The sequence below is a fragment of the Elephantulus edwardii genome, unplaced genomic scaffold (assembly GCF_000299155.1).
Source record: "Elephantulus edwardii isolate Elephantulus edwardi_28Jun2011 unplaced genomic scaffold, EleEdw1.0 scaffold00097, whole genome shotgun sequence".
NCBI lineage: Eukaryota > Metazoa > Chordata > Mammalia > Macroscelidea > Macroscelididae > Elephantulus > Elephantulus edwardii.
This window is the reverse complement of record NW_006399847.1, coordinates 5,734,722-5,752,509: the sequence shown is the minus strand read 5'-3', so window position 1 is coordinate 5,752,509 and position 17,788 is coordinate 5,734,722. Positions and strand designations below refer to the sequence as shown.

The window sequence follows — 17,788 nt, the reverse complement described above, 5'->3', positions numbered from 1 at the left end:
CCTGATACAGGCCATGGTCTTTGCAATCACTTGTTATGCATCAGAGAGTTGGACAATGACTAGGGAGGACAGAAGGAGATTGGATGCTTTTGAGCTGTGGTGCTGGAGAAGAATACTGAATGTATCATGGACTGCCAGGAAAATAAACAGATTCATCTTGGAGAGGATTAAACCAAGCTACTCCTTGGAGGCAATGATTCTGGGACTTCGTCAGACATACTTTGGACATGTTGCCAGGAGGGACGGGTCCTTGGAGAGGGTCATCATGCTTGGGAGGGTGGAGGGACAGCGCAGGAGGGGAAGACCCTCTATGAGATGGATTGATTTGGTGACTGGGGTAATCAGGATGGGTGTGTCAGAGGCAGTGCGGTTGGTACAGGATAGAGCAGGGTTTAGGTCTGTTGTGCATCAGGTCGCTATGAGTCACAAACGACTCGATGGCACATAACAACAACAACAACATAATTTTTCATAAGACTCCATCTCTTAATCGCATTATTTGTGTTTTTTCTTTCTTTTCCTTTGTGAATTTTGCTAATGGTTTTATTGACCTTTTCAAAGAACCAACTCCTAGTTTTGCTGGTAGTTTCAATTGTTTTTTGGTTTTCTATTTCATTTATATCTGCTCTAATTTTTATAATTTCGGGTTTTTTAGAGGGTGTCGGGTTTTCTTGCTGCTCTTTTTCAGTTTGCTGAAGATGTTGAGTTAGGGAGTCAATGGTCAATTTTTCTTGCCTTTTGATCTCTTTGCTCGTTGCTATAAATTGACCTCTGATTACTGCTTTGGCTGTTTCCCAGAGGTTTTAGTAAGTGGTGTTCTCATTGTCATTTGTTTCCAGAAACTTTTTCATTTTTTATTTCTTCTTGTACCCAGTCTTGTTCAAGCAAGGAGTTGTTCAGCTTCCAAATGCATGTGTTTTTTTCCCCTCCTTTATCGTCTTATTATTAATTTTAATTTTGTAGCATTATGGTCTGAAAAGATACTTTGTATTATTTCTATGTTTTTTAATTTATTAACGCTTGCCTTGTGTCCTAGAATGTGATCTATTCTGGAGAATGTTCGATGTACATTGGAGAAGAAGGTATACTGTATTTTTGGGGGGTGCATTAGCCTAAGAGGTCAAGTTGGTTTATTGTATTGTTTAATTCTTCAGTATCTTTGTTGAGTTTCTTTCTGGTAGTTCTGTCTTTTCTTGAGAGGGGTGTATTGAAATCTCCAAGTATTATAGTAGTGTTGTCTATTTCCTTTTCAGTTTTGTTAATGTTTGTTTTATGTAGTTTGCAGGTCTTTCATTTGGTGCATTGATATTTATTATTGTTATGTTCTATTGTTCTATTGACCCTCTCAGCATTGTGTAGTGACCTTCCTTGTCCTTTGTGATGGTTTTTACATTGATATTTATTTTATCAGAGATTAATATTGCTACTCCTGCTTTTTTCTGGTTGCTGCTTGCTTGGTATATTTTCCCCCACCCTTTTATTTTTAGTCTGTCTTTATCTTCATTTTTCAGATGTGTCTCTTGTAGACAACGTATTGATGGATTTTGGTTTTTTATCCAGTCTGCTACTCTTTTTCTCTTCAGTGGTGCATGTAAGCCCTTTACATTCAGTTTGATTATTGAGGCAAGGTTTTATTGCTATCACTGTGTTGAGTTCTTTTTGGTGTTGTTGCTAGTTACTTTGGTCCATGATGATTTCTGTGGTATCTCTGCAAGAAGGACATCTCTGAGTCTTTCCTGCAGTGCTGGTCTTGGTTGTACAAACTCTCTTAGGTTCTGCTTTTCTGGGAATATCTTGATCTCTCCTTTATATTTGATGAATAATTTTGCTGCGTACAGTATTCTTGGTTGACAGTTGTGTTCTTCGAGTGTTTTCTATATATCCTTCCACTCTCCTCTTGCTTGCATGGTTCTTTTGAGAAATCAGCACTTAATCTTACCTGTTCTCCTTTATAGGTTACTCTTTGTTTCTCCCTTGCTGCTTTAAGGATTCTCTCCTTATCTTTGGTTCTGGCAAATTTAACTATGATATGCCTTGATGTTTTTCTTTTTGGGGCTAGTCTATGTGGTGTTTGTTGAGATTCTTGTATATATATTCTCTCATTCCTCATTATGCCTGGGAAGTTTTCCTCTAGTAATTGTTCCACAACTTTTTCCGTGCCTTTACTTGCTTCTTCCTGTTCTGGGATTCCAATGATGCGCATGTTATTTCTCTTGATGGTGTCCCACATTATTCTTAGGTTTTCTTCTTTTTCCTTCCTTTTTGAGTCTGCTGTTTGCTCTAGCAGATCAGTGGCGACAATTTTGTCTTCTATTTCACTGGTTCTGTGTTCCATCTCTTCAACTCTGCTCATGTGTCCCTCCATCATGTTGACAGCATTTGAAACATTGGACCTCATATTTTGGATAGTGTTTTCTTGTTTTTCCATTGCCACTAATACCTCGTTTGTTTTCTCCACATTGTTCTGGACTGTGTTTTGTGTTTTTTTTAGTTCCTCCTGGTTTTTGCTTGTAGTGTCCTGTAATTCTTCAAGTTTGTCTTTCATCCATTGAAAATATTCAATCATTGTTCTTTAAAATTCTGTGTCAGAAAGTTCCATCAGACTTTCTGCCTTCAGGAAATCCATCGATACTGTGTCATCCTTTGGGGGTGATATCTTGCTTTGTGCTTGTGAATTGTGTGGGACAGCTTTCTTTCTTCAAGACATTGAATGTTCTTGATCTGAAGATAATGCTCAGTTGGGTAGCTATCCCACTTGTGTTTTTCTCTGAACATCTGACTCCAAGGAAATGTCAGTTCAGAGCCTGTGAGAGCAGCCTCTTATAGGTAAGACAGATCACTGTGCTCCGGATTAAAGGCAGGTTGATAAACCAGACGTGTAGACACAGGTGTGGAGCCAAATGGGGTAGGGAATGCAAGTGGTTGGGGCGATCACAAAGGCAGGTCAATGACTTGGGGGACCTCACTCAGGCCGCAGTTGTCTGGGTGTGCTTACAGTTGGGGTCCCTATTAAAATTCCAGCTGTCTGTCTCCCACCCAGTGGTTTTCATTGACTGGTCCCTGTCCAGGAGTGTTCATGCAATTGCCCTTGCACAGTGGCCCCTGCCCAGGAAGGCTCCTGGGTCCAAGGGGACTCGACAAGACAAAGTCAAATTCCCACCAACCCACTCGCCTCTGGCTGGTCTGCAGTGTCCACAAAAGTTCAGCCAAATTATCACTGGTCCACTCCTTCCTGGGCAGTTGGCGTGCCTTGAGAGAGCTCAGCCAAATTCCTACCAGTGGGCTCACCCTTAGGTACTCTCCCAGGCAATCGGCAGTGCCCAAGAAAACCCAATTAGGATCCTACCAGGTTTTCTCATGGCAGATCAGTCCCACAGCAGCTCGATTGGTGGCTTCAGAGGATGCCTGGATCTGCAGTGTGCCTTTGTGTGCTGACTCAGAATCTACTGTCCACGGCTGCTGATAGGTTTCTGTGCTGCATGAAGGAGTCTCTAATGGCCGTGGAGCACCACCAGGGGTGCAGGGTTGTGGTGAGGCCACCAGGGTGTGCCAGAAGTGTGGGGGCGCAAGATGGTGGTTGGGTGGTGTCCTTGGACACGGTGCTGTGGCAGGGATGGGGGTGCTGGCCTTGGGCAGAGCTGAGAGTTAGGGGTTGCAGTCTCTTCCCACATATTAAGCTACCAAGTCACCAATCCTCAGCAAATAAAACTGCCCTTGTGCGCCATCGCCCTTGTGTGCCATCACTCTTTGCCGAGTTGGTTTTTGTGTAAGGAGTGAGGTGTTGATCTTGGTTGAGTTTTCTGAAGGTAGTTTTTCAGTTTTTCCAACACCATTTGTTAAAAAGGCTATCATTTCCCTACTTAACTGATTTCATCTCCTTGTCAAAAATCAGTTGACCATAGGTAGATGGGCTGATTTCTGGATTCTCAATTCTGTTCCATTTATCTGTCGTACTAGTACCACACTGTCTTGACCACTACGACAGTATAGTAGGATTTTAAATCAGGGAATGAAATGCCTCCAACCTTGTTTCTCTTTTTAAGGAGTGCTTTGCTTAATTGAGACTTCTTTCCATTCCAAATGAAACTGGAGATAGACTTTTCCATCTCGTTGAAGAATGGGACTGGTATTTGTATTGGGATTGCACTGAATATGTAAATTGCCTTAGGTAGTATTGTCATTTTCACAATATTGAGTCTTCCTATCCAAGAGCAAGGAATATTCTTCCATTTCTCCAGGGCTCTTTTTGTTTCTTATAGTAATGTTTTGTAATATTCTTTGAATGGGTCCTTTGTGCTTCTGATTACATTTACTCCAAAGTATTTAATTTTGTGATTAGCTATTAAGTATTTCTTAAAGATCTCATGTGAAATCTGTGACCTGTAGATATTCATTTGCACTCATTAAACACTTATTGAGTGGGCACCTGTTGAATGCCAGCAGCTGTTTTGGGTATTAGATGAATAAATCTGACTTTGTTCCTTTACTCAAGAGATGTTTAATAGAAGGACAGACTTGTACATTTTGAATTATGTAACAGTGTTACAATGCCATGGTACAGATGCAGCCACATTCTGTAGTCATGGAGCAAGCATAATGTTAGGTGAATCAACAGAGAAAGCTGGAGAAGTCAATCAGTGGTCAGTCATGAGCTGTGGAACGTTGTGTATTAGAATATAACCCGTTGATAATGTGGTGTGGTAAACCCACAGGAGAGCATGACCGTGGGAAAGCAGCAATTTGAGAGATTTCTGAAAACTAGTCTTGGAGAAAGAATGGAAACTGGATAAAAAAAGGAAAGTCTGTGATAATCATAGGCTATTGGTTTGAATGCACAATTGGGCAGAGATGTTATAGAAAAGCAAAGAAAAGGGAGAAAATGTCAGAAAAAAAAGAATATATGTTCCTGTGGAGATTTTCAGGGCACTAATTCTTGAATAGTAAAAAAAAAAAAATAAAATACAAATCTTGAAAATAGTCATCATCAGCTGTATGTCTTTTATTCAAGGCAATAGATGTGGGATTAATTACCCGAAGAAGAAGTAATGTTGTAGAAAACAAGGCCCATAATTCAACTCTTTTACTTCCATTGTTTGAGGGAGGAATAAGCCGCAGAGAAATGGAGCAAGAGGAGATTAATAAAAATGGTCAGACAGGTAAAAAGAGGTACATCAACACTGGGAGTGACAAGACAAGTTTCCGGGTACGTGGTCACCCGGCCTGGCCATGGGCTAAAGAGAAGCTGTGGAGGAAAAGGACTGAGAAAAACATTTTGGACTTGCCTCTTTCGAAGTATAGCATTTAAGAAATGGGTTAAGGTAGGCATTAAGGGCATATTCCAGGTTATAATAAAGAAGAGTGAAGCACTAGAGGTAGTGTCTTGTGGCTTCTCTTTGATGAACTTTCAACAATGAGAAAATGATGTTCTGGGTCAAGTGGAGCAAGCTAGAAAAAATGTGAGGTTTCCCCTACACTTTTTCCATGATTCTATTTCTAAATTGAGCAGAATAAATGAGAAGAAATAATTGGTGGTACAAAAGCTGATAAATGGTTAGAAGAAATGTATACAAAGAACAAGAAGGTAAAGATTCAGAAAGTGTAGGGGTGCACGTCTTCCCTGTAATGAGGAGGTTAGAGGTAAGTTCAGGTTGCTTCTTGTGGCACAGACTTAGTTTCACGTTCATCTTCTTTGTAAATTTGGATTTTGTGTCACATGTGGTCCATGATAGATATAAAATTAGTGAGTGAGCTTAGTCAAGCTCCAGGGAACTCCTGGTTTGTCCATTGACTGAGTCAGTTGGAAAACAGCTGCCCTACATATGGGGGTCCTGATTAAGGAAGTTGCCTTTCCTCATTTTAGAGAAGGCAACTGCTGAGGACAACCTGTAAGGTTTGCCTGGTCCAGCCGCCATCCCAAACAAACAGGGAATGGAGGTCTCGCATACTTTGGGCACATGAGCAGGAGGGACCAGTCCTTGGAGAAGGACATCATGCTTGGAAAGTGGAGGGACAGTACATGAAAAGAAGATCCCAGATGAGATAGATTTATACGGTAACTAGGGCAATGCAGGTTGGTATGTTGGAGTCAGTGAGACTGGCTCAGGACAGAGCAGGCTTCAGAGCTGTTGTACATAGGATCACTATGAGCTGTAAGCAATTCAATGGCACATACAACAACAACAACAACAATGTACCCTTCAGTCGAGCTTACGACTAAGCAACTTAGTTGTTTGCCACATAAATTACTTTTGCTGTTGTTGATTTTATCAGTCTGGTGGTTGTGTTCTTTGAAGAACTTCTGCTGTTTAAGAAGATTGCCCTCTGGTGGCTTGATGTATACTGTCTTTTAGGAGGTTGGGGGAATCAACTAAGCATCTGCCATAATAATATTAAATTATGTTTTGGAAGCAGATTACAGATAACTCCTTGACTGATAAGAGTATCATCTGAAATATGCATGCTAAAGAATATGAAAATGTGTTCCCTTAATCTCTGTTTTTATGTATAATATTGAAAGCAAGAATGGCATCCTCTCCTAAACAACATGCCTCTGGAAACTCTATGAATTTTGTTAAATGACAATAGTTAATAGAAAGGCTTCAGGCCTTTTGTTCATAAGGTCACTATGAGACATCCTTGACTCAGTGGCAATCAACAACAAAAATAGAGAAGTAATAGTATTTAGCATGATAATCCATATTGGAGCACATAAAATCAGCAATGTCTGATAACTGCATCATCAAATACTAGTACGTTTGTAACAAATGCCATTCCTGGGAATGTTTGGTTATGTCTGGTAATGTTTTGTTCATTTCTGTATATTCTACTTGAATACATAGTATCATTAAGAAGCTAAGAAAGTTAAGATCTGCCATCTGAGTCTAAACAGTCAAATGCCCTCTGCTTTTGCATTTTGTTTTCCTAAATCCCTGTCCTGCATCAGCATTTATTATGTTCATAGTGTGGATGTCTGTAACAAGGATTCTGGGAAAACACCCAAAAGATTTCTTTATTCCTTAAATAAGGATTCTGTACATACTGATGGATATAGTAAGTAGAGTAAAAACTTGTATGTTGTATTGATTTTGAAAATTGTTTGCTAACCTTCAATTTTATTCATAATTACAAACTTTACTCTTTAATGTATATATATATTTTTTTTCTTTCAGTTTGAACAGTTTGAAAGCACAATTGGGTTTAAACTGCCTAACCATCGAGCTGCCAAGCGCTTATGGAAAGTGTGTGTTGAGCATCATACCTTTTTCAGGTAGGCAGAAATTGTGTTGGGTTTTTTCCTAAGGAAAAATTGGAAATATTGGAACTAATTATATTGGGGGAAAGATTAGTTGGAAGAAGAATGTAAAAAATGTTCTTTCAAGTGCATTGTCACCAGATTCCTTGACTGAAATCCTGAAAAGAAAAAAAAAATACCACAACATGTATATGTGAAGGAGTTTCCTTAATTTGTCTTTACTTATCTGCCAGATTCCCCTTTCTTTATAATCTGTAATGTCTTCTCATTGTTTACTTAGATGTCCACTCCAGGTATCCTATTCTTTCTTACTGCTTCAGAATTTTTCAGTGTCCCAGCCTCCTTTACCCATATGTTGTATACAGTCAAGTTAGAATCAACCTATAACTGACCCTCTAGCAGGTTTTCAAAGATAATAAATCACATCGAAGGAGATTACCCACCTTTCTCCCTCAGAGCCCCTGGCAGATTCATTCCACATGCCTTTGTGTTAGCAGCACAATTCCTTACCACTGTGCCATGACATCGAGACCACAAAATTTGTACTTAATAATACCAGAATATTCTTGTTCTTCACTCTCTCCTCCTTTTTGGAGCCCATCTTCCTAGCTTTATACTCCTCTGTCCCCTCTATAACATACCTAGGATCTGTGAATTGTCATCTTATAAAATCCAGGTTGTAAGTTAAACCTTTAGCACTTTGCCTCTCTGAATTATATACAACAAAGCAAAAAACACAGTGTCTGTGAGTCTCTGCTGCCTCATGGCAGCTCCAGGTGTAACGAGTAGAGCTGAGCTCCACAGGCCTTTTTGGCTGCCAGTTTTATGAAGCATATGGTCAAGTCTTTCCCATTCAGGGCTGTTAGAAACCTTTCAGTCAATAGTAAAGTTGCTATGGGTAGCCTTCTCAATAGTGAACTTAGTCTTTGATTGTGTTCATTTTTTGGTAGTATTATTTGTTTCTTTGTTATTTTAGATTACTATTACCAGAAGCACCTCCAAAGAAATTCCTTACCTTGGGTTCCAAGTTCCGTTATAGTGGCAGAACACAAGCGCAGACGAGAAGAGCCAGCGCGTTGATAGACCGGCCGGCCCCATATTTTGAGCGCTCGTCCAGCAAACGCTACACCATGTCCCGCAGCTTGGATGGAGGTGAGCTTCACTTACTGGCCCTCGATGGTCCCTCATGGCTGTCCAGACAGGAATATGGAAGCTGTGTGAACCTCAGTAAAGGTGAAATTATCATGAGCTGCCTAGAAACGTTGTCCCCTTTGGATATTATTAATGGCAATGTAATTATCAGCTTATGGCTTAATGGCAAACTTTTAAACACACTCTCCGCTCATGAAAACCAAACAGTGACTTTGCCAGTCTAATATTGGTCATTGGAAGAGTTATCTAAAAATACACAAAGTAATGGTGTTTATGGACTGAAGAGCACAGGGTTCATAGATCAACACCTTGAATATGGATAAAGTTGCTCTTATTCCGAATACAGTAATCACAGGCTCTACATATATACAATTTAGTTCTCTTGCTGTCAAATCCCAGTTATTAGGTTTGTCTTAGGCTTTGTTTCAGAAGGAAAGCTTGTAGATTAAATTTGTATGTTTCTAGGACATGTTTAATAATAAAATACAGCCTTTGTCAGCCTGTGGAATAGTAAATAGGAATGATTCTTAGATAATAGCTAAAGGTTCTAAATGATTCTCTTAGATAAGTCATCTTAATATTCAGTATTGGGGGTTGGGCTCTGTGAGGTCTAATATTGAACTAGATGAGTAAGGACTGATCCCTACAGAGATATCATTAACCAGCCTTGTTAAGGAGTGAGTTTTTAGTGGGTTTTTGTTTTATTTTGTGATGGTCTTGTCTTTCTGTCCATTTTTATATTGAGATTTATCATCTAGAACCTCAGTACTGAATACATGGACTGAATCATGGTCAAGCTTGTGTCTCTGTGCTACTGTTTCCCCATTCAGGGTGCCTGGAATTTAGCTGTTTTATGGCTAAATTATCCTGTGAAAAACAAGAATTTTCTAGCTTGCAAATGTAATTTTAATAGCAAGCAAAACGATAAATAAAAGTTACAAGGGCCTTAGATTTTCTTTGTACCTTTTTTGCCACTGCTTACATTAGGTCTCAATTACAGTCATTTTTAAAATGAGGATAAAGCCGCAAATCTATGTAGAAGAATCTTTGTTGCTTATTTAGTAATAATTATCTTGATACTAGGGAGCCCTGGTAGTTTAGTGCTAAGGAGTTGTGTTTCCAACCCAAAGGGAAATGGGTCAGGTCCACCAGCTTCTCTGCAGGAGAAAGATGAGCAGTCTCCTCTCCTGTGATTTACTGCCTCTGAAAACCCGCTCATCTTGGAAGTGGTTACGACTCAATGGTCCATGACAACATTATTCATAATTATTCTTTGAGGGGTTTTGGACTGACCCTGAAAGTTCATTATCATTTTTTGTTTTCTGAGTGTTTGTTATTTTTCAGAATACCTAATTTAGAGCCAAATTTTCAAAATAAAATGTCTATTAGGACGGTTTGCAGTTGAATTAAGATACTCAAATGCCTGTGTTGACACTGTGGGGCACTCTGGTGGCCTAGGTCATAAGGAATTGCACTGCTCACCACAGGCTGTGCCTCTCTAGTGGTTCAAATCCAACAGTGGCTCCAAAAGAGAAAGATGGGCCATCTCCTCTCATTGCAATTTACAGTCTCAGTAACCTGATAGAGGTTCGCTATGAGTCATACTCAACTTGAAGGCACCTAACAACAACAACAACCTGACAGAATGTTGCTAAGTCAGAACTGACTCGATTGCAATAAATGAATGGTGTTTGCACAATAACTTTCTTTCCTACTTTGTCCCCTTTACTTTCCTCTCCCTTAGGGAACCTAACTCAATGTTTTTGATCCATTTCCATAAGTAAATGTTCAAAGTGTTTTTATAGCATCACATCTCAGTTTCTCCCAAAAACTATCCATCTATTATGTTCATATGCTGTGAGTTTTATTTTCCTAATGACCTCTTATGTGTTAATATGACTGTGGAGAAGACAATTGTGAAGTAAATGTACTAATTTCATGCTGTCTCTTCCACCCTCCCCAACCAAAAGTGATGTTAGTATGTGTTGTCTTTCACTCTGTGGGGGTCCTGCCACTTCACGTCTGTGTCCTAACGTTGCTGCACTGGGTACTGGGGCTGCTTAGTGAACAGAACATGGCTTTTCTGCAAGATCACATCTTCCTTAGAAAAGCCAGGCTTCTCCTTCAGGTGCTGTTGCATGAGCTTTGCTATCAGAATGAGGAGACGTACATGGCAGAGTTAGGAGCCTGTAGTGCTTAGTGAAATGGTTCTGCTGTTAAAGATTTCAGGGAGTTCTGGCAGCTAACATTGCCAGTGCAGAGGTACACAGTTCCTCCTTCCATGCGATTTACTGCTTCTAAAAACCTACTGGAGGGTCAGCTATGAGTTGGTCCCAGCTTGATGGTACACAGCAAGAGACAAGTTTCAGAATCTTTTGTACATTCATATTTTAAGATTTCTGAAATTGGAATGCAGGTTCTGTTGTTGCCTACAGCTAGCTACTGTGTATTAAAAAGGCTGCCTTATGCATTTTAAAAACTTTTGTCATATCTAAAAGCCTATAATGGCAAGTAACAAATTTTTAAGACTTGATCAAGTTTTTAAGCCTCTGTTTCACTAAGACATTCTAGCTGTGGTGAAAACCTTTGTCTCCCCGTTTTGTCTGCATGTTTTGCTTTGCATGAATTAAGTTAGCAACTTTGGGTTTATTTACTTAAAATATTAGGGATGGCCATAGATATAGCATAAGGTTCTGTTTGTACCACTGTAGAAATGAAAACATTTGTGGACTTGAGATTTGCTTGTTTATATTTTTTAATCTCTGCCAAGAGAGTTATTTTTGTCATTAACCATGGGGCTTTTATATCATTGGAATAATAGACTTTCAGCTATTACTAATAAAATAAGGAACAAAAATCTATCTGGTACTTACTGGTGAATGGTGTTTGAAAGCTTTCTCAAAGCTGAGCATTTTAGAACAGCTGTCTGCTGCAAATACCACAGTTAGTTGTGGGGCTGGCTAACAGTGTCTTTGCCCAGCCAGTTATTCTGTGGGGTAAGAAGTGGCCCGGCCCAGTCTGACACAGCAGAGAGCCTGCGCATGCTGAAAATCACTCTAGTGGCTTCCAGAGGTAGCATTCACATCATTTTACAGCAGTAAAATTGGGATAGTGACGCAGAAAGCTGCATCTGTGCTGGTGCTTAGCTGAAGGTCCATGCTGGCTGAGTCCCACCCCCTTTCAAGACAAGCCTGGCATTGTGTTCTGGCATATTCTCCTTTTCAAGTAGTAGGTTAATTGGTGTTAACTGTTTTTGCTGTCTGCAGGATTAACGATTTGAGATTTTATCTCTTCAATTGTATTTGCTTTTAGCCTCAGTGAATGAAAACCATGAAATATACATGAAGGATTCTATGTCTGCTGCAGAGGTTGGTACCGGCCAGTACGCGGCAACAAAGGGCATCTCTCAAACCAACCTCATCACCACTGTGACTCCAGAGAAGAAGGCGCAGGAGGAGCACGATGAGGAGGAGGACCGGCGGAAAAAGGCCCAGGAGGTCACGCCCGTGTCGGCTGTGCGGCACGAGGGAAAGGTATACCTCCCAGCTGTCCCTCTGCACCCAGGCTTTTCATGCTGCTCGGTGGCTCCAACAGGGCATGCGTTCAGATCCACCGTAATTCATAGTTCACTTCAGGCTTATCCACATTCCTAGTGTCAGTTTTTAAATGAAATCGGTTTCAACATTTTCCTTCTGACTCTTTTCTCGATTTTTTTTTAAACCAACTAATGTGCATGTAAGACTATCAACTTCTGTCACATATATATATCTTTAAAATATTCTTGTTAGCCAAAAACAAGTTTTCCATTTTGACCCATGTTCAAAAACCTTCCAAAGTGGTTTTGTTTCTGGCCCCATTCTCCTACCCACAAAACGGTGTGTTGTCCTAGATTCACGGTCTTCACTGGGCGTCCTTCCTACTGTGGCCTGCACATACTAATACTCTTTCTTTCCTTAATTCCCTGTAACCTGGCTATCAGATTGTGCACAGTCCTGTTTGAACAGTGATGTTAAGACAGAGAAGGTTCCAAAGGCAGGTAAAAAGAGAGTATTTGGAGAGTAATCTATCCTCATGTTCTGCTCATCCATTATATTTGGTATTCATAAAATATTATTTTTAAACAGATATTGCTTATTTGTAGTGATCTTGGTATCTAGCATTACAAGTCAGCTTTTCACAACAGTGATTTAAAAGCCAAAAGAGAGAAGCTGGTGCATGATAATAATAAGACATAGAGTAGCCCTTGAAATCTTGCCCAAGTTTGATTCAGAAGTATTCTCTAGCCCAGCAATTTTTTTTTATGTTGCAGAGACACTACACCTGTGATTCTATAGAAAAACATCTTAAAGGCTCAGCCAACAAACAAGTAATTTCTCTGTTCATAATATCGCAAATGGCCCATTTAAAAAAAATAATAAGACAGCTGGGATATATGGATAAATTTGCTGTTAAAATGGACAATATTCCTTGTCAGTTAAGGCAGATTTTTATATAGGACGTGAAAAGTGACAAAATGCCTGAAAACCAAGTGGGTCACTTTTATACTCAAGAGTCACATGTGGCAACACCCAGTTCCCATGGATGTACAAATAGGATTATGTGACACAGAAAAGGAAATTATTTTTTATTTTCCATGAAAAATAGCTCATATTGTTTCATTTTATTGTATTTTAAAAATAAAAACACCAATTTGTTTATATGAAATGTAACAATAAACTACTTTGTGTCATTTATGCCATAGGAAACTAAAAAGGCAGATTTTCCTCAGAAGGCTGGGATATTGTGCTTAAAAAAGTGGTCATGTCTTGATTTTTCCATAGTCCAAAATTGTCTTTTAAGTGCCATTTTAGTAGATAACCTGGAAAACTAAACTTACTTCTTCTTCTTGTTGTTATGTACCCTCAAGTTGGAACCTACTCATAGCTTATGTTCTTGCTAGTTTTCAGAGGCAGTAAATCACACAGGAGATTGCCATCTTTCTTTCACAGAGCAACTCCTCGATTCGAGCTGTGTGCATTTGGGTTGCCACTGCAACTCCTTACCACTAGCCCATCAGGGCTCCAAACTAAATAAAGGATACTTATTTTCAATCAGAAAGAATTGTTGAAATACTGGCAACTGTGTTCCCTTGAAAGGAGAACATATTTCCGCAGCCACTTGTCACCCCAAGTGTGGGAGACTTTCGCTGCTGGAGGAGGATTGTCTTCATGCTAAAGATGGCTTATAACTTTTACAGGATTCTTAGTTGAGTCTTTGTACAGGTTCTTACTTAGAATGCACTTTAATGTCAAACATGAGTATGTGAAAAAAGACATGCTTATTTAATAGTAGAAAAGATTGACTTCCAGATTCTGGCAAGCCCAGCATATCATTTTCCATACATTTTCTTGACCTCAGCCTCTAGTTATTGGCTAGCTGCCGCAGAGCAGGCTGGGTAGTTTCTATGCTATCAGGTTGTTAGGCAGACACGTATCTTCCTTGAAAGCAAAAGAAGTCTGTTTACCTTGGGCTCCCTCTGTCCTCGTGAACTCCTTTGCTTCTCATAGGTGTCAAGGTTGTATTGGGGGTCTGTTTGCCTATTTTTGTCCTTCCCTTTTCATCAGAGCAGTTCCTGTACTACCGAAAGTGGCTTTGGTCATTGGAAAGGCCAGGGTCCACGCAGAGTTGGAGCTAGGCTTTCTCTCCCAAAAGAAGCCTCTGCTCACAGGGACCACTCTTGAGAATGTCTGCTTTTATCATTTTACTCAGGATAATAACCAGCAGATTGTTCATGTGCTTTAAAAAAACCAAAAAAACCCAGAAGGCTGGAAAATTATTATCTTTAATATTACATGTGGGCTACAAATAATACAAAGTAAATACTTGTAAAACATTTTAGAGAAGGTAACATTCCTTTTGCTAGCTGACTTGTTAAAGCCACTTAGTACAGTTCATGTTGCATTTACAGGGTAAATGAAGCTCAAGGAACTTCCATTCTTTATGGAGGTCAGGTTCCACTGAATTCTCTGAACACATCTGTTTGTGAGATAGGAATGGGGCCAGAAATACTTTGATTAACCAAGGAATGAAGTAACAGAGATGGTAAAAGATACTTTTAATCTAACTGATCTAGTAACAGATCTTTTAGCAGCTCAGAAGCAACTTATTGAAAGCCTTGACTGTACGTTGTCAGAGTTTTTTGTTAAAATCCTGCAACTTCTAGAATTCTTGTTCTAAAGAGAAATTTTTGGATTATGTGAAACATGTGGGCTTCAAAACTGCTCACAAATATGTGTAGTTCAGACCTGAAGAAACCAAAAATAAACCCATCTGATGGTGTAGCAGAAGAAATGGAGCCATTGGTGGTACCTTTGGCCTGTGGCTTAAATACTTGAAAATGGGTGAACAGCAACCCTTATGCTAAACTTTTATTTTTGCAGTATTATATTGATAGCCATAAGAAAATTAACTAATTGCAGTTTTCTTTTTGTCCTTCTACACCTCTGTTTGCTGCTGTCTGTCTGTCTCTTTCACATCAGTCACCCAGGCTCAGCGCTGACTCATGTCCCCTGTCACCTCCATCTGCATGGAGCCCCCCTGCCTCTCCCACAAAGCTCCGCAGGAGATGCAGGGAAAAGGAGGGCTGCCAGCCCTGTGAGGAGCCCATGCGGGTGCGCGGTGAGCCCACCCTGAACGTGGACAGCAAAGGGAAGCCTTTTCTAGGAGACCCAGATGTGGCATTTAGCTGCAAACAGCCAGCCGGCAAAGGGGCAACCCTCTTTTCCTTCTCGCTGCATCTCCCTGAGTCATTTCCTTCTCTTCTAGATGATGACGGGTACCTCTCTTTCCCCAACCTCTCTGAATCCACCCTCCTCCCGCAGCGCTTGCAGCATTTCCTCCCTATCCACTCCCCGTCCCTTGTGCCCTGCTTCCTCTTCATCTTTTTCTTTCTGCTCTCCGCCTCCTTCTCAGTGCCATATGCCCTCACTCTCTCCTTCCCTCTGGCTATGTGCCTCTGCTACCTGGAGCCCAAGGCGGCCTCCTTGAGCGCCTCACTAGACAATGAGCCGAGTGACAGTTCAGAGGAAGAGGTGTGTACCTCGGCACAGAGCACATTCCCCTCGTGTTCGGTGCTTCAGTCCAAAACGATGTTAGGTGGCGGCTGCAACAGTGGTCCTACTTTCAGAGCCTCATTTATTGTTTGTACCAACGTGCGAGGGTGTGTGTGTGTGTGTGTGTGTGTGTACAGCAGTGCCCCGGGTTAGGCACAACACCTGTGAGCAGAGGAGCCTGTGCCCCAACCCCCTCCCGCCAAGCAGGAGCTGCCCTATCACATGTGTGAGGGCCCGGCTCAGCCCAATGCCACAGAGCTGGTCACTTGAGAGGTGTGCCACACCAGCTCCATCCAATGAGGTCAGCAGTGCCTCCTCTGAACTGATGTCTAACCACCCTACCCCAATCCCCCGGATAGGAGGGACCAGTCGGAGGGGCTGCACATGGAGGAGTTGGGTGGTCATCACTCCTGCCCACTGTACCTTCCCTCACACTGACCCACTCAGCTGTCTGAGGGCAGATGCCATGCCAGATTCTCCCAGTATTCAGTCAGAAAGAAAAATCACATTCAAGGCACCAGTAGAAAAGTGAAGAAGGCCCATCTAGTGTTGGCTCAGCTCACAAGTTATTATCTGAACTGTGGCTGTGAGCATGGGAAAACTGCAGGGCTGTGTAAGATCTAGACTTAGAGGAATGTGACCTTTTATTGGCATTTGAAGGTGAAAATGTGGATGGTATCTCTGGTTCAGTACAGGTACAGGCTTTAGCATGTGCTAGTGTGAAGAGCTATTTCCGAGGTCTGCTTGGTGTTTCTATTAGCTTTCATACAGACAGACAGATAGATATCCACCCAGACATGAAATGCAGTTTAAGAGATTGCTGCCTTAATATCACTATTTCTTTCACCTTGGGCATATTTGCCAGGTAGGCCTAGAACATCTTGAGGCTAAGAACATAATATTATCTACATATTAGCTGATTTATTGTACTACCTCATCTCCAACCTGGAAATAAATATTTTCCATTGTCGGTGACATTAGTCATCAAGCTAATATAAATTTTTTTCTAGAAATATAGCTTTATTCTTTTCTAAATTCTTGAAAACTGAGGTCTTCAGCAGCAAACCACACAGATCTTGTGCCTAATCCAGGGTGTCCATTGTGTTGTAGTCAGTGCATGAGAATTAATCTGGGCATGTCTGCATTACATTGACAAAACAAATCACAGCAGTTAATTATTGCAAGCTAGTGGACCTGTGGCTGGAGGTCCCAGTGCATACGTCTCTTTGTCACTGCAGACCCCTGAGACCAGCACTGAACTCCCAACAGCTGCCAGCTTCCACACCCCTCAAGCAAGGCTGAGCCGATGACACTCTGGCCATCTGTTCAGTGTGGTCTCTCAATTCAAAGTGTTAAGAGCTGGGCATTCTAGTTCAGGTTGATATAGAGGACTCTTATATTTAGGTCATTCAGTTTAAAAAAGCCCAAAACAAACAAACATGCCATTTGCTTACATGGCCTACTTTGTTCTCCATGCCTCAAACACTTTCACAGCCAAACTGGGTGACTTCTAAACATATGTTTCAGCTCTGTCATTTTTGTTTTCCAAAATCATTAGTGACTGTCTTAATTTTTTAAAATATTTTATCAACTAGCTTATATTTTTTTCAGATGTAAAAGTAGCTTAGTGAGGATCAGCTTTTCTCAAGATGAAACCCAGTGCACAAAGCCTTAACTGCTGCAAACTAAAAAGTTATTGGCCCATCTTTTTCTTTTACCTTTGTATTTTCAGAATAATGTTGTTATGTGCCACTGTCAAATCAGTACCTTCAGAATGATCAGATATAAAGGGACAAAATAGCATATCTTCTGTCAAGAGGCAAAAGATAAATTTAACTCACATACTATTAAATATGCATCCATAGTGATTTCTAACTCGTTTTTCTGGCAAAGGGAAAAAAAGATACTAATATAAGCTGAACTCAGATATAAAGGGGAGAAATTTGCAGACTAGTTTTTACCAATTTTAGATTCTATACCACGATAGTTCAGAACACGATATACATTTTAGAGAGAAATAACAATTGCTTTGTTGTTGTTATGTGCCATCGAGTCGTTTGCGACTCATAGCGACCCTATGTACAACAGCCCTAAACCCTGCTCTATCCTGTGCCAATAACATTGCCTCCGACACACCCATCTCAATTACCCAAGTCACTGAATCGAGCCACCTCATAGAAGGTCTTCCCCTCCTGCGCTGTCCCTCCACCCTCCCAAGCATGATGTCCCTCTCCAAGGACCTGTCTGTCCCTCCTTACAACATGTCCAAAGTATGTCAGACGAAGCCCCAGAA

At 40.7% G+C, this 17,788-nt stretch overlaps 1 protein-coding gene across 3 annotated transcripts in view; it reads left to right on the top strand.

The window, feature by feature from the left end:
• EPB41L3 (erythrocyte membrane protein band 4.1-like 3) overlaps positions 1-17,788 on the top strand; it is a 145,909-nt gene that overhangs the window by 100,689 nt on the left and 27,432 nt on the right. For 2 of the 3 annotated variants that reach the window (XM_006891405.1, XM_006891404.1), the window contains exons 9-11: positions 7,170-7,267; positions 8,229-8,404; positions 11,717-11,937. In XM_006891405.1, coding sequence (XP_006891467.1) covers positions 7,170-7,267; positions 8,229-8,404; positions 11,717-11,937 — 495 coding nt within the window. Of the gene's footprint in view, positions 1-7,169; positions 7,268-8,228; positions 8,405-11,716; positions 11,938-14,922; positions 15,475-17,788 lie in introns of all 3 variants that reach the window. The other variant, XM_006891406.1, reaches the window with a different exon arrangement.